At 37.8% G+C, this 16444-nt stretch overlaps 2 protein-coding genes across 2 annotated transcripts; both read right to left on the bottom strand.

Moving 5' to 3' along the window:
- Positions 1–275: 275 nt before the first annotated feature.
- On the bottom strand, positions 276–3884 carry LOC21391480 (transcription factor MYB97). Its single transcript, XM_010098599.2, has 3 exons — positions 3310–3884; positions 1015–1744; positions 276–690 (listed from the first exon to the last, which is right to left on the bottom strand). The coding sequence occupies exons 1-3, from the start codon at positions 3625–3627 to the stop codon at positions 383–385; spliced, it is 1356 nt and encodes a 451-aa protein (XP_010096901.1). The 5' UTR covers positions 3628–3884; the 3' UTR covers positions 276–382.
- Positions 3885–9373: 5489 nt separating this feature from the next.
- Positions 9374–15595, bottom strand: LOC21391478. Its single transcript, XM_010098597.2, has 9 exons — positions 14791–15595; positions 13840–13885; positions 13596–13674; positions 13472–13517; positions 13282–13380; positions 12493–12561; positions 12060–12393; positions 11654–11796; positions 9374–11535 (listed from the first exon to the last, which is right to left on the bottom strand). The coding sequence occupies exons 1-9, from the start codon at positions 15226–15228 to the stop codon at positions 9997–9999; spliced, it is 2793 nt and encodes a 930-aa protein (XP_010096899.1). The 5' UTR covers positions 15229–15595; the 3' UTR covers positions 9374–9996.
- Positions 15596–16444: the final 849 nt, after the last annotated feature.

Below are 16444 nucleotides of genomic sequence, written 5' to 3'. Positions count from 1 at the left end.
TATCAAGTCACGTCATCATATTTCTATATTTGGAGGTGACCATCGATGGAAAGATAATCATTAAAAACTCGTCTGTACGTAAAACTAACAGAATCTGATATAGATTTGACGGCAAGAGTATTTTTTTCATACCATATCATATATTTCTCCTAGCATAATTAAGTTTCACTCTTATTAGTATAACTCCACTTCTGCATTGCTTTAGTATTAGTAATAGTAGTAAATAAAGAAGATTTAGATTTAGATGGAACTAGCTGTGAAAAACAAATCCCGGTATCAACACTAAATTGAGAGAAAGATCAAACAAAACATACCACCTCAGTACTACTCAAAAGAACAAAACAATTCAATTTATTTCATTAAAATATATTCGGTTTGACATTCATGTATGTTTGAACCACCCTTTGCAAATACCAGGAAAGGTGTCCCAAGAGGCAGGGGTTTGACTTTGGGCATATTCTGATGTTGTTGCAGAGGCTGCGACAGGGAAGAATGAAGCTAAATGTTGCATGTCGAGACTAAGATTATTATCGTTCGTTACACCTAAGGATTGACTGCTGGGGATTTCCCCGCTATCGCTGTACCAATGCGGGACATGTTGCAGGGTGTTGGGGGAAAAATTTAACAGCTTCGACAGGTCTTCTGGCAAGGAATTCATCTGCTCTTTAGGCTCTTCCTTTGCCACCACTTCTGCTCATGCATTGGAAAGAATGCTTTGTTATTACTATTGAGAGACGTCATGTGTCAACGCTAGTTTTTAACCAATCATAGATTCACATGTTAACTATGAAATTAACAGATTATGACACCAGGGTTGAGATAATTTTACGTGGCAATGTCTGACTGATTAAAAAACAATCAACAAGGAAGTTTTTCAGTGTCAGTTTTAAGAAACAAAGAACATACCTAGCAATAATAAAACCAATCAAACTACTAAAAGCAGTGTCAGTTTTAAGAAACAAAGAACATACCTAGCAATTAAAATGTGTGTGTGTGTGTGTACTAAAAATTCACCTGAAGAGCTCTCAACAGACCTCTGAGCTTCCTCCAACAGGTTCTCCAAAAGGTCCTCCAACAATCCGCTATTCTTCTCGCTCGTAGTCACCTTGTCATCACACGCAATCTGGGGCTGCTGCTGCTGCTGCTGCTCCCCTTTGTCATCACCCGCAATCGGGGGCTGCTGCTGCTGCTGCTGCTGCCGCTGCAGCATTTGGGGGAATTGGCTTGAAGGGAGCTCCGACTTGACCGAACACATCGGGCCAGACTCGAACTGGGATCCGACGGATTGCGACAAAGCAGGGGGGTTAAAACTCATCGGAAACTGAAAACAGGAGGCGTCACTCAACTGCGTGGGCGGCACGGAAGAGGAGCATTGCGGATAGGACTTGAAACGGAGCGGGGTCCCAAGGACGGGGACGGGGCGGTGGAAGGTGAAAGAGCTTGAGAAAGGGTAGGAGTGGGGCTCAAAGAGGTGGGGAGAGGTTAAGGTCGGGTTGGATTGGAGTGGAGAGGATAAGGGGGAGTGTGGTGGTGGGGTTGGGGAGAATGGGATTGGGGAGTGGTTTTGGAATGGAAAAGTGGGAGTTGTGGGGGTTGTTGGTGTGATTGAATTGCTTGGTGGGGTTGTGGGGTTGTTCTGAGATAGCTGAATATCACTCGGATAAAGAGGTAGGCCTTGGCGTTTGCGTCTCTTCACTCTTGTGTTCCAATAGTTCTTGATTTCGTTGTCTGTTCTTCCAGGTAACTAAGACATGAAAAGTATAGAAATTACAAGCAAAAGAGAAAAAACAAAAGAACAGTTATGATACACATCATGAAATGTAAAAGCTTTATCACGAATGCGCATTTGTCAAAATTCTGTATATTTCGAAAAACTAAAATGATTGTCATGTCACGCTTAACAAGTTATCAACAAGTATAGAAATTTTATAAGTTTTGAAAAACTAAAGTGACTGTCATGTTACGCCTAACAAGTTATCAACAAGTATGAAATAACAAGCAAAAGAAGATAATTGGAATGACAATCAGGATACGCATTATGAAAAATTTTATCATGAACGCATGTCAAAACTCTATAAGTTCGAAAAACTGTAACGACTGTTTTGTTTCTGCTTTTTTAGTCCGAAGAAGTTACCAACATGTGTCATGAAACTATTTTTTTTTTCGAAATTTGGATCATTTTCAATGTTTTGTACGTGCATGTTTAGAATTGACAAGGCACGAGAGAGACTTGAAAACTCAAGTGACAAAAGCAGAGAATTTGAGAACCAAAAATATTGTCTGACATGAAAACTCGAACGTTAGGCCTAACTGAATAAAGAAAATGGAAAGAGGAGGAACCAAGAAAAGTACTAGTTTGTGTTGTAATGTACCTGGGCAAAAGAGACGCAAGTAGAGCTTGTTTTGTTTCGTTTCGTTTTGTTTTGTTTTGTTTTTACAGAGCAGAAAAGAACAGAAAAACGCACCAAGTAAAAGATTTGTTCTCAACAATGCCGAAAAGGGCAAGCCCAACACGGGCAAACTAGAGTCCTAAAATGTTCATAATTCAGAAAACATGAAACACAGCTAAAAAACTGGCGTCTGGGAACATTAACTCATGAAGTGATTTTTTTTTTCCACGTCTCAAATTACAACTCAAACTTTTTTGTTACAGTATTTTCTCTTATAAAAATTCAAATTTAAACTTTTTTACTACAACATTTTCTTTCACATAAAATTAACTGTAAAACTTAAATTATTAACTCGATGTATAAAGAACATGACGGGTAGAAAAAAAAAAAGCAAAAAAGTTGTTCTTCAAAAAGCAGAAAAAGCAGAAATGGTGTATTCAATTGAATGGGAACATTATGCCTTGTGGCCTTAGTAACACATTTTCCATTTTTCAAAAAAAAAAAAAAAAAAAAAAAGTTACCGAACATGCTTGGCTCCCAAGTAACAGCAAAGAACACAACTACTTAGACATTATTTATTATTATTATTATTATTATTATTATTATTATTATTATTATTATTATTATTGTGGGGCCTGAAAGAGAATAGGTAAGCTAGTAGATAAGCCAAAAACCATTTCCAGACCCCCCACAAAAAATTAAAAAAAAAAATTAAAAAAAAACCATTGAATCGTAATTCAAAAACCCAAAAACAAAAATGCAATGTAGAGATACCCTCCAAAAAAACACAAAAAACAAAAAACCCACAAAGAACGAACCAAAAAAACAACCAACAAAAGACACAGAACAATGAAAAAAAAATCAAACAGAGTAGTAAAATAGTACAACGACAACAATAACTAGACGAGTGTGCTGTTACCTGGGCCGCCATGCGAGCCCATTTGTTGCCATACTTGGCATGGAGTTCAAGAATGAGCCTCTCCTCATCAGGCGTGAAAGCCCCTTTCTTCAAATTGGGCCTCAGATGGTTGGCCCACCGGAGCCTACAGCTCTTGCCGCACCGGTTCAGCCCAGAATGCTTCTGAACCGCGTTCCAGTTCCCCTCCCCGTGCGCCCTCACGTACTCTATCAAAACCTGGTCCTCCGTCGCCGTCCATGGCCCCTTCTTCAACGCCCCCTCACCGTTCGATCCCGACGCTCCACCCTCGCTCCCTGCTCCGCCGCTGTTCCCGATCATACCCACCCCCAATAGACGACACAACACAATTAATAAAACCCAAAAAAGATATATATAAAAAAAATAAAACAACGTTGTTTGTTGCTTTTGCTTGTTTCGGGTGGGCCCCTGTTGCTTTTTCTGCAAATATATAAATATTTTTTTTATTTTCACATTCTTTTCCTTAATTTTCCCTGCCTCTCCCCCTCACCATCTCTCTATCTCTTCTCTCTCTTTTTCTTTTTTTCCTTTTCACTTGTTAATAATTAATAATAACAAAGCACTCTTTTGGGGTTTTTTTTTGTTTTTTTTTTGTTTCTTGTTGTCCAAGCAAAGGAAGGAAAACGGGAAATGATGAATTTCGCTTGTGGATATGTTTTTGTTTGGGAACAAAAACACACCCACAATGAGGAATTCAGAAATGGAGAAAGAGTGAGAAAGAGAGGAGAGAGAGAGAGAGGCCCGGGGGGCCTGGTGTGAGAAGCAAAGGGTGGTGGTGGTGATTGGAAGGTAAGAAAAGGAAAAAGAAAAAGAAAAGAATAGGAGGGGAGAGAAAATTGAATTAAAAAATAAAGAAGAAATGAGAGAATAAGAGAGAGAAAGAGGAGCAAATTTAGGAGAGAGAAAAAAAAAAGTGTGGAGGGTGGAAAAGCCAGCGATGAAAGGCCTTGTTCTAATGGCTTACCTTTTTACGCGCTTTTTCTCCTTTCATTCAGGGATCTTTTTGACACCTCTTTCTTAGAAAATCTTCACTGTTTAGGCTTTAATAGTGAATTATACACACAATTACAATACAGAAAAGGTTAAGGCCTCTGTCACTTTACTTTTTACTGTGGGGAGACAGCAAAAATTGGGTGGTTTTGCCTTTTATATATATATATATATATATATAATTTTGGGCATGGAAAATGTGGTAAAAAGCCAGAGTTTGGGATATACACAAAAACCCATTTTAAGAGTTGTGCATTTTTTTTTGATTTCGTGAAGAGTAAGGCCTCATTACATGATAATATGATAACTTGACATTGCCCTTTTGTGTTGATTAATGGGTCTCATTTGAATCTAACATCTTGATTGATATCAAAAAGGGAAAATTTGGTGAATGCGCCTATCAAATGTGTACCATTACTATTTAAGTGGTTTCTTGCACTCATGCACCTTGAATAGTTGAATTTATTAGTATTTGACAATTTGGATTATGAGCATACAATTTTGACAAATTGGAATCTAAACTTAAAAATTTTGTTGCAATAGTGGTCCAAACTAGCGTACATCAATTAATGGATGTAAATGACATATGAATGCACTCCAAATTTTTTGTTGGTTAGCAAATTGAATCCTTAACCTTTTCAAATTTCTTTAGGGACCTAACCGTGGTCTATTAATTGGCAACCGTTATCAAATGGACTGCTTTGCCAAGAATTATCAAATTTAGGTTTCTAAATGACCAAATTAAAAATTGGAAGTCTTAACTTGCATTTTCTTCATGATGCACTATGCAATATCTTTAGATAGTTCACTTTTTTAGTTTTCACAATCACTGGAGACCGACTGACTTGTCACCAATAGTAAAAGTGATTCAGTTTGTGGCCATGGTCATTTACCGGCGTTGGTAGCCTAAGTCAACAAGCGACCACTAATCACTCATTGACGATTGACATTGATCACCGGAGCTAGCTAGTGGGAGACTGATTTACTTGTCACCGATGGTCGAAGTCACTCAGCAAGTGACCATGGCCATCCACCTGCATCGGTAGCCCGACCACTAATCACTCGTTGACATTGGTCGCCAAAGTTAGTGGATGACTCTCAGTCATCTGTTGGCGCTAGTCCACTGAGTTACTTGGTGAACAACTTCTATCATCAAACATTGCCCTTGACCAGAATTCAGCATTCACTAGGTATGTGACTAGCCTTTCTTAGATAGTGAGGGGGCATTAGTCTTAGTGGAATAGCCAAATGGGGGGCATTAGTCTTTAAAATAGACATAATTACCAATCACGTTTTGTGGTGATAAGTACCTCAAATGCTTAAGACTCTACAAAATGGAAATTTTAATATGGGGGACTTCTATCATTTATGAAGTTTCTCATTCATGGTTTTGATCACTTGTGCTTGAGATGTGGCTTCTATAGTTGTACACATATAAGTGGCAAGAATTGTACCTCAAAAAGTTCATAGTTTATTGAATGGAATACCATTTAATATGGAGGACCCTTCATATTATTCATTAATAATTGAAGGTTTCCATTCAACTAAGATAATTACGTAACCAAAGCTGATTGTAAATTTACTACTTTATTGACTTCATTCCACTTTTGCGGCAAATGGATTTTGAATTTTATAATTTTTTTTTTTTTTTTGTCCCGGATATTCCTTTATGTCTTTTACTATTTTCATGTCCACCTAGTTATGGTAAATGTAACTGCAGATAGTCTTATTTATATCATAAAGTTGCGTTGAAATTAAAACGCAGTTTACAATGATAGATGGTTAGCTATATGAAGGGGAAGGGGTCTCAATCAAAGTCAAACAATAAAAAAAAATGGAAATAATGAAATAGAAATTGATTTTCTTCAAATTAAGCACACCTTATTAAAAATAAATAAAAATAAGTGTGCGCAATTGACACTTTCAATTTAAATTGAAGTGAAAATAAACTATGATTGATGAATCAAAAACTAATTTTAAAGTGCACTCTCATATTTGGTGCAATATTTAATGCAATTTCTTCTTTTTTTTTTTTTTTTAGAAAGCATTTTTTGGCTAAGTCGATTCATTTATCATGTTCCTAAATCAGCATTTAATTAATCACAATATAAACATTTATTAATATGGATTACAAGTGTCCAATGTTGAAAAGATAAAGTAGCCAATTTTCTAAACTAACGCTTTTGACTTGGCTCATAGCTTGATGTGAAACGAATCAAGTTGATTGCAAGAAACACTAGCCAATGGTAATCCAACTAAAACATAGTGGAATTAAATAAAATGTGCATTTGCCATTTAATTCTATGTCAAATATATAAAATTTTCCACTATTATTTGTTGTCCCCTATTTTTTTTTTTTTTGTCTCCTTGCATGACTTTTCCTTACTAATTATTTGTCATGTTATTTAAATTTATCAACTTAGCTACCACATTAACCTAACTAGATACTACAAATATAAAAGCAATTAAATGAGATGTTAAAATTCAATTGGATGCACAAACAATGAGAAAAAACTACTTAATTAAAAGTTGTGGTCTTGAGCCTATTTTAGCCAGAGAAACAAAATATCTGAAAATATGTGGTGCCGTTGGGTCAAACGCAGCTTATTTTTGCTTCAATCCACCTACGGCCATGGACCAAAAGCACAAACAAAACACGCTTTTGTTTGCTTATTTTGACAATTCCGTGATTTTGATGTTAGAAATAAAGCGTTTGTTATTGTCAAAGATCAGAAACCTACCAAAATTGACTTTTCATAACCATATTCTATATAAATAGGTATGAGAAGAGAAAGCTTATCAATATTCATTTAGCCAAAACATAAATAGATAAAATCTTGTTAAGGCGTCAATACCTCCATGGCTCTGCTCCCAAACATCTTCGGGTGCTTCTCTGAGTCCCCGCAATCTTCGGAGTCCAAACAATACATATGCGACAGAGATGTTTGCGTTCTAAAAACTCGCGAGGAGAATTCGAAGCAGAAGCAGAAGCAGAAGCAAGGATTTGGAGTCTCTTTTGCCCTTCTTTCTATGAGAAAGTCTTGAAGATTTTAGGAGGGAAACTATGAAAAAGTGAATTGAATCAAGTCATTTGTGCATTTCAAGTGGCTGATGGAGAGAGACGGTTGATACGGAGCCTCTCATGCCAAAACCCTACATATTCTTGGGTCTCAGGGACAATAGTGTCTTTCCAATTGTATGTGTTAATTAATCTTGGCATCATATATTGCTGAGAAGTTCTAGATATGTACATCTTTGGTGATAATCTTTATTGGTTTTGAACCAATTGCAGAATGTAACACATTATAATGAGAAGAAAGGATTGGGGACATACTCATTGCATTTCCTCCTATAATTAGACGTGTCCTTTTATATCAGAATTAGGTAAAGCTTAGTTGAGTAATATTATTCAGCAACAATTGTTTGTGTGTGTGTGTGTGTTTTTTTTTTTTTTAAATGTACAAATCTATGCCCCATTTACCTATGCAATCATCCATACCTAAATGCTAAGGGCCAATCCGTTTTTTAGGGTGGGCGTTTCCTTCCCCTTCCCCCTCCTTTTCGTTGCCCTTTTTTTTTTTTTTTTTTTTTCCCTTTTTCTTTTCTTTTTTTAGCTTCTCTCATTTTCTTCTTTTTTTTCTTCCTTATCTTTTCTTGTTACATCTTTTAACCTTTGATTTTTATATATATTCAAATATGTCTTATTTAAATATTTTTCTTAAGATTATTTAAAATATTTTTTTAATTACCCTGTTAAATTAATTTATTCTCAAATCTGTCCTTACATAAACATCTTTTGTCTGGGATCCTCATAAATTTCAGCTTCAGTTGCATAAATTTCAGCTTCAGTTGCATAACATTTCGCACAAATTTTTTTTAAGGTGTTTTTTTCTTTTCTGTTTTTTTGTTTCGCGTCTTTTGCTTTAGATCTTTTTTCACACTTTTATTTTTATTTCTTTTATCTTTTTTTTTTCTTTTTTTTCTGACGATTTATATAACCATTATTTTAATCCATGTGTTTTTAACTACTATATAAGAAGTATGAAAATTGGATCACTGCAAAATATGCAACTAAGAAAGCAACAAATATGTAAAAAGATGTAATGATGTTGGAGGCTCACTTTCTATTAATTATTGGATCATTGCTATCCTTTCTTGTTTGAATTGTTTCTCTCTATTTTTGAATGAACTACAAGAAACAGAAGACTTGGAAAAAAATAAATAATAAATAAGAAAAGGAAATTTGCATCACAAGTACTCAAGCTTTTGAATTCTTGACACTTAGATCCTTTTTGAAATTTTGGCACTTTGAGTCTCCAAATTTGTATTTTGTTGACGGTGTAATTTAAGGAGTAGTGTTAAGTTATGAAGCCTAATTATTGCCCCAACCATTATTGCCTCACAAAGAAGATTTCACGGAATATTTCATTAAGGGTACATTCCAAATTCAAAGAATTATCTCATTAAGGTTAGTCTTGGGATTTCATGCGTATAAATTCAGTTGCCTTAAATTTTCTTATATAAAGTGAGCATCAATTTAAAGTTTGATAGAGAGGTTAAAAAGACACCTAAAAAGATTAAAAAGACAGAGAAAGTGTGAAATGTGCGATTTTTCTTCTATAAACTTTTTTATCATAGAGAATCATTACAGCCGCTAAAAGATTTGTCAGTTTTTTATTTGATTTATTTTATACGACTTCATTGCTCTTTTTTTTTTTTTTTTTTTTTTTTAATAACCCTGCAATTTTATGGCTCTTGGTAATATAGGGGTTTTTTTTTTTTTTTTTTTTTTTTTTGGATTGTTTCATTAATAATTGCCTAGAAATATTCCAAAACCAAGGTAAATCTTTAGACGAGACTACTGGTCTAGTTTAAAACGCAAGACCAATCACCGTCGAGAGTCGCACACGGCCTATGGGAAAGCAAAAACTTGTTTTGATGAATTGATTTGCAATGCAAACAAAAATTGAAAAAAAAAAAAAAAAAGGTATCAAATAAGGAGAAATAGTTGAAATTTTCAATTTGAGATGAGAGATTTTCCCATGTACACTACAGCAAGTATAAAGTGGAATTATCAATGCAATTTTCATGAAGGCATATCAAAACCAAAGGTGACTAACATCTATGCAACTAATCCTCAACCACCCGTCACAATGTACATAGGCCTCGACTAGATTTTATGCATAAATTACCGGATTAGGAGCTTCAAAACAATTTGTGTATTCTCATTATAGAATCAATAATCCTTCTAAACTTCATACGACCCCTTCTTGACATTGATATGTGCAGCTGAAAGTCGGTAATCGTCGACTCAACCATAATAGATGTATTCACGAATTTCCCTTGGAACTATATTGTCGGGCAAATCAATGGTCAATCATCCAATGTCAAGCAAACTCATCTGACTGAAAAGAATTATTCCTCTTCCCCCACTGAAAAATCGCCGTCAATGACCAGGACCTTGTGTGACCTCCCCCGAGAACGACAACAAGATTAGCGGCAGTCTTCCAAAAACGTTTTATTGAATGCACATCTCTCTGTTGTATCAACTCGGAGAATTTGTCACACTCGATGCTACTTACGCACCGACAACCAAACATTCCACGTCCTGTGTTGGGATCAACAAGTACCTCAATCTGTATCAAAGTTATCCCCACTTCTCAGAGTACCCACCTGTGTTCAGAGTTGTAAAGCAAGGTCTGGCTGCTGAGACTCGACCATAACACCAGACGACTGTTTCACTGGAGACCCTGGAGACTGGAAGCCAATATTCAAGTCCGGAGGAAGGGTGTCCTGTTTCTGCCTTGGCTGGGAATGAGGGCTCAGAGCACGCCAAGGGGACTGCATCTGGAACCTCGACAAGTCAGCTGTAGCTAGTTGAGGGAACATTATAGGTCGGTTTTGGAAGTGCGCTTCATTCCCAAAACGTGCAAGTTGGGGGAAGAATGCTGGAACTGGGAAATTGTTCTTCTCAGGGTGATATTGCATTGCAGCTGACACAGGAAATTCACCACGAATTCGTGCAATTTGTGATTGAGATTCCCTAGCTGGGTTGTAGAGTGAATCCGCAGATATCTGACTTTTAGGTGTAGTTGGATTCTCACTTGGTTGTTTAAATGCTCCAGCCCCGATGGACATCCATGCACGGGCAGCAGCAGCTGCAGCATTGTTCAAGTCATCTCTCTTTACTGACGGCATGGATGGCATGGCTTGTTGAGTATCAACGGTCGATTGATCTGAAGATTTTTGTTGCTTCTGTGTCTTCTCGGCCATTATTTTCATCAACTGTACTGGGTCACTTACACCCTGCTCCTGTCCATGCGGAAAATGGAGTCCTCCTTTGGCCATGTGATTTCCCTCAGATGGACTACTCATTCGACGGTCCAAGGAATTCCTAGTGTCTTTCCCATTCGGCAGCCCTCCATTTCCAGAAACAACTCCATTACTATCTGGCAACTTGAAAGGTACAGTTTGTGGAAGATTCATATGTCTTGGTGTTGTATCTCTCAACTTAGATGCCGCTGCTTCTGAATTTCTTAAGATTTTCTTTTTAGCAATATGGTCAGCATTTTTTGGACCAGCCGTGGGTAAAGAGTTGAGCTCAACTTGTTTTGGTACATAAATCTCGGGCTTAGAGAAGTTCCTTGATTGCACATTTGATTGCCGATGAATGGCATTGACAGTGACGGTGGATTTCATTCCAGCAGAGATAAATGCAGATGGTTTGGTTTCTAATTGAGGCCCAGTAGAGCTAAATCCAGATGCAGACGGTTTGGTTTCTAATTGAGGCCCAGTAGAGCTAAATCCAGATGTTTTGGTTTCGGATTGAGGACCAGTAGAGCTAAATGCAGATGGTTTGACTTCTGCTTGAGGCCCCCTAGAAGGAGGAAACAAAGATTGTCTTCCTTCCGAAAGAGGCCCACCAACAGTTGGTTCCTTGATAGGAACTGGAGTCTTAAAAGCTCTGTCATCCTTCCTCATTTCTCCTGTAGGATTATGCTTCGCAACCAAACCACATTGTTTTTGGCTATGATTTTCAAGCGATAATACTGGAGTTGGAAGTGGTTCGTATTCTCCAACCCAACCTCGACCGAATTTACACCCGGCAGGAAGTGCCTGTTCAATTCTCTGCGAGGCAACTTTCCAAGCTATAGGTCCGAGAGTTGCAGCAAAACGAGCCAGGCTTCTAGCATATGCATATTCTGCATGAAGCCCAACCTGATCCCAAAAGAATTTGAGATAACATTAAAATAAGTACCACATAAGCAGAAGCTTATACACATATAACTGCAGAAGCCAGGTTAAACAGAAGGATAGCAGAAATTCTTGCACCTACCGCAACCAGCTGCTTGATTTCAGACTCGAATGCCGTAAATACTGATTCTGATCTTACAACTGGTTGATTGGAAATGTTGAAGGTAGAACGTCGGTCTTCAAGAGTAGTTGGTTTCCTTCCTAATTTTGAATGAAGGCCCTTTGCTAAAATGGTAGATCAATCAAGCAATTAAAATGGGCGCATGAGACAAAAAAGGCCACGCTAGCACCAAATAGAGCAATGCAATGACAACATAGAATGCATTGTTCAAAAGGACTGACTTCAACAACAGTACAGTTAGCAATATACAACACAATAACACATCATTGGATGCTTCCATATATAAGTACTGATAATTAGGGAAGAAAACATCAAAAGGTCTGAAATCCATTAGAAAAAATTGCAAATTCGCAGAGAAAATTAGTACCTGATAAATTTTCTTCTGCCTTTTCTAGATTAGCATCATTCAAGGATGAATTACCCTCAATAGGGCCATCATTATTTCCAGGTCTCTCGGAGCCACCACCTTGTGTTGGATTCAAACTATTTAGTACATCTCCAGCTGTGGCAAGAGTGGCACCTGAGGAGAAATCAGAGCCCACAGTTTCCTGTGATGTTCGGTACAAAGGCTTTTTTATCTGCTTCTTGACTGTAGAGTTTGATTTTATTTTCTGCGCTAATTTAAGCTCTTTCTCAGAGCTTTCATAGCGAATCCTCAACTTCTCAAATTTCTTCTTTGCTTGCTCTTGGATAGCACGTGCCTTTAAAAAAAATAAATAAATAAAGGGATTAAAAGTGACATACAATTAAGGGAAAGCAGGAAAAGAAATCCAAGTTTTTTTTTTTAAAAGACCCTATACCTGTTTATGGTATATGGTTTCCGGAGAATTGTATTGCATTGCATTTGAGCATATCAAGAAAACATCACTCTGCATTCAGAAAGACCAGTTAAAATTTAATCCTTTCTGAACACACAATTTCTTGGAGAAGAAACATATCCTTCAAAATGTAATGTAACCTAAGAGCAGCGGAAGAAATAAAACATATCAGAGAAAGAAGTATTAGTCATGAAAAATTACAAAAAACATATGACCTCAACTTTGTAAAAACAAACATCAAAAGGCATGACAAAGCCAAACCCAAAATGGCCATAAAATCAATTTTATTTTATTTATTTTAAACACCAAGCTTGGATCGAGATTACTGATACAACTGATATTAACTCCATACCTAAAAACTGTACAACGTACTAAATCTTATATATAACCGACAGTTTGGACTCCAATAAAATGACCACTAAAGTTGTTAGTAGTATATATGCATCAAAATTATGGCTGATAACTCGCCTGAGTCTCCTAAAGAGTGACATTAATGGATCCTTGGCACAGAATGAAAAGGAATCAGAGAGCAGAATTTAACACATAAAATTTCCGGCGTGAAGTTCTCCAAAAGTTGGAATATTCACTTTATAAAGAAGGTGATGCGTGTAAAAAACAAAAAACAAAAAAAAAAGACAGGAAATTCCCCACAATGTTCTTTCCAAGAAAATCTCACTCAGACAGAGTAATGGCCCCAGCCACATTACTGAAATCACCATATGCTCCAAAAACCAAAATCCTCTTAGAAAGAAACAAAAACATTGCACCCACCTCAAATTGTTCCAATGTAGGATATGATCCATTTGCTAACTTCCTCCTCAAAGTAGTGAAATCCATAGGATGCTCAATCACATCATGATAGTCAGGCAGCTAAAATGGGAAACAAAACATAAGCGCACTCCTCAAAATGTAACAAATATTGTCTTCCACAAACATGACACTATTATCACTCTTTACTCACCTCCTCAGGATCAACTGGTTCTGCATATACACCATAAGTGTCTTTCCTGCCACAGTTTTCCATATTAACATTAGAAAATTCTAAAGCTTTGAAGCAAAAAAATGCAAAAATGCAAGGGAATTACTTTTGAAGCTTGTCAAGAATCAACTCCAACGTCTTCTTTTCAGGCAATGGGATTCCAGCCTGAGGCTCCGTTGGCGTCCCTAAACAAAACAAGACAAAAAATTCAATACCCCAACATCCAATTCCCACCTTGGACAACAAAAGAACAAAAAACCATATCCCAATTCACAATGACACCAGGGAAGTGAAAGCCAAAACTGATTTTAAAAAAATAATAATAATAAAAACCATAAACCAAAACGAACCTGGAACTGAGTCGAGCCTCTTTGAGTCCACTTTTCGGCTCCTTTCCTGTCACAATCCACAGGTCCCCAAAACGAAGGACGAAAATAAATGTAAATATCACAGTAAGCATAAATGCCTAAAGCTGAAGGCTGCGATAAATGAGGGCATTAGAAAGGGACAGAGACAGAGACAGACAGATAAGGCAGACAACAATACGTATGTTAGAGAGAGAAAGAGAGAGATGTGGATAGAGAGAGAGAGAGAGAGAGAGAGAGAGAGAAAGGTGGGGATTGGGGCTGGAACAGAATCTGTGGATGTGTTGTTGGTTTAGTTTTATATTTTGTGCTTTGACAGTTTGACTCACGAAACCGTATCTCTCTAATTCCCGACACAGAGAGAGAGAGAGAGAGCGCCTAGAAATATCACAGTAAGCATAAATGCCTAAAGCTGAAGGCTGCGATAAATGAGGGCATTAGAAAGGGACAGAGACAGAGACAGACAGATAAGGCAGACAACAATACGTATGTTAGAGAGAGAAAGAGAGAGATGTGGATAGAGAGAGAGAGAGAGAGAGAGAGAGAGAGAGAAAGGTGGGGATTGGGGCTGGAACAGAATCTGTGGATGTGTTGTTGGTTTAGTTTTATATTTTGTGCTTTGACAGTTTGACTCACGAAACCGTATCTCTCTAATTCCCGACACAGAGAGAGAGAGAGAGAGCGCCTAGAGAGAGAAAGTTAGATTTGGATAGAGAGAGTAATACAGAAGTTAGGACGAATTAGGCAAAAAAATAAAAATAAATCCGAAAAAAAAGGGGAAGAAAAAATCTCAGTGATATCAGCTGAGCTGGACACTCTCGTCCGTTGTTCATCAAAATCCATTTTCAAAGAATACGAAGCTTTTCTCTGTCTCCCTCTCTCTCTGTGGCCCCTCAGATCCACCAAAACGACGGCGTTTTTCAGCCAAAAACGTACCTCCTCCTCATCGTCGTCTTCGCCGCGACAAACGACGTCGTCTTGTTCCTCCTCCTCATCGTCGCCGCCGCCGTTAATCCGCCTCTTCTTGCGATTCCTCTCGCTGGCGCCGTCCTCGTCTTCGTCCTCGTCCTCGGAGCCGCTCGCCGGCGCGTGTCCCCCACGCGAACCGGTCGGATTCCTCCCCGCCGATTCCTCGTGGCTGAGCTTGACCACGAGCTTGAGCTTCTTCTCCCTCCTCCGCTCGTCCTCCTCCTCGTCCTCGTCGTCCTCGTCCAAGTAGTCGTCATAGTCGATGTTGTACTTCACATTCCGTCGCCGGTGGCTCCGCCTGATCTCCGGTTCCGCCGTCGCCGGAGACTCGCCGGCCGCCGACCGTCTTGCCAGATCTGCCTTCGACGGCCTCCCCTTCTTCTTCCTCCTCACGATCTGACCCATCTCTCTCTCGAAAACCTCTCTCTCTCTCTCTCTCTCTCAGTCTACTTTCTCTCTCTAGAAAACCTCGCTCTCTCTCTCTTCCTTTGGTTCCATTATTTTTCTTCGGGTTTGGCCTTTCCCCTTTGGCTTGGCTTTTCTCGAAAGCCTTGTTTTGGTGGAGATTCGTGGACTCCGAGCCTCAGGCTCGGACAGAGAGAGAGAGAGACACACCCGAGCCTGAGGTGCGGGAAAATATTGAAAGATCAATTTGGGTTTCAATTCTCTCTCTCTCTTCAAACTTTCATTTCTTCGGCATCAGTAGAGAGAGAAATAGAGGGAGGCGTTTGTTTGGTGCTGCCCGTTGCCCGAATTGGGGCTTGCGTGTGGCTTTGCCTACTGCCCGTTCCCTTTCTGCTTCCATCACTTGCCTCTTTTTCCATTCGGAGGAGACCTTTCCTAGACGTCAAAATGGCGCGTCGCTCTCACTCGTCACTCCCGGATTATATTACGGCCGTTTAGTTCGCTAATTTGAATTTTTAATTTGAATTGAGATGTAATTTTATGTGAAAATTTTTTATTATAGTAAAAAAATTAAATGTAACTATTTTTGAGAATTTTTTACCGTAATAAAACTCAAATCGATTAAATAAACATGATCTTAGGGTCCGTTCACTTCACTGATTCGAGTTTATAATTCGAATTGAGATGTGATTTTATGTGAGAGCTTTTTACTGTAGTAAAAAAGTTAAGGCCTCGTTCGTTTCGCTGATTCGAGTTTAGAATTTAAATTTTGCTACAGTAAAAAGTTCTCACAAACAGTCACATCTAACTTTTTTGCTACAGTAAAAAGCTCTTACATAAAATCACATCTCAACTCAAATTCTAAACTCGAATCAACGAAATGAACGAGGTCTAAATGTGACTGTTTTTAAGAGCTTTTTACCGTAATAAAACTCAAATTCTAAGTTCGAATCAGTGAAATGAACGGAAACTTATTCTTTTTATTTTTTTATGATTAAAAATTTTTAAAAAAACTGTTGTATAACCGATGGGATATATGTCTACTTTCTCATGGAAATTTGGCCTCACTTATGGAATTCATACAGGACCCACTCATAGGGCTCATTTTTTTTAAGAGAATGGAGATTTACCCTCATCAAAATAAATAAGATTATTCAAAATTAAAATGTGTCTTTTGTCATAATTATAATAATAATAAAATGTGTTTCACCCGAAT

Source organism: Morus notabilis, unplaced genomic scaffold (genome assembly GCF_000414095.1).
Source record: "Morus notabilis unplaced genomic scaffold, ASM41409v2 Scaffold1652, whole genome shotgun sequence".
Classification (NCBI taxonomy): domain Eukaryota; kingdom Viridiplantae; phylum Streptophyta; class Magnoliopsida; order Rosales; family Moraceae; genus Morus; species Morus notabilis.
This window is presented reverse-complemented; position numbering and strand designations above follow the sequence as displayed.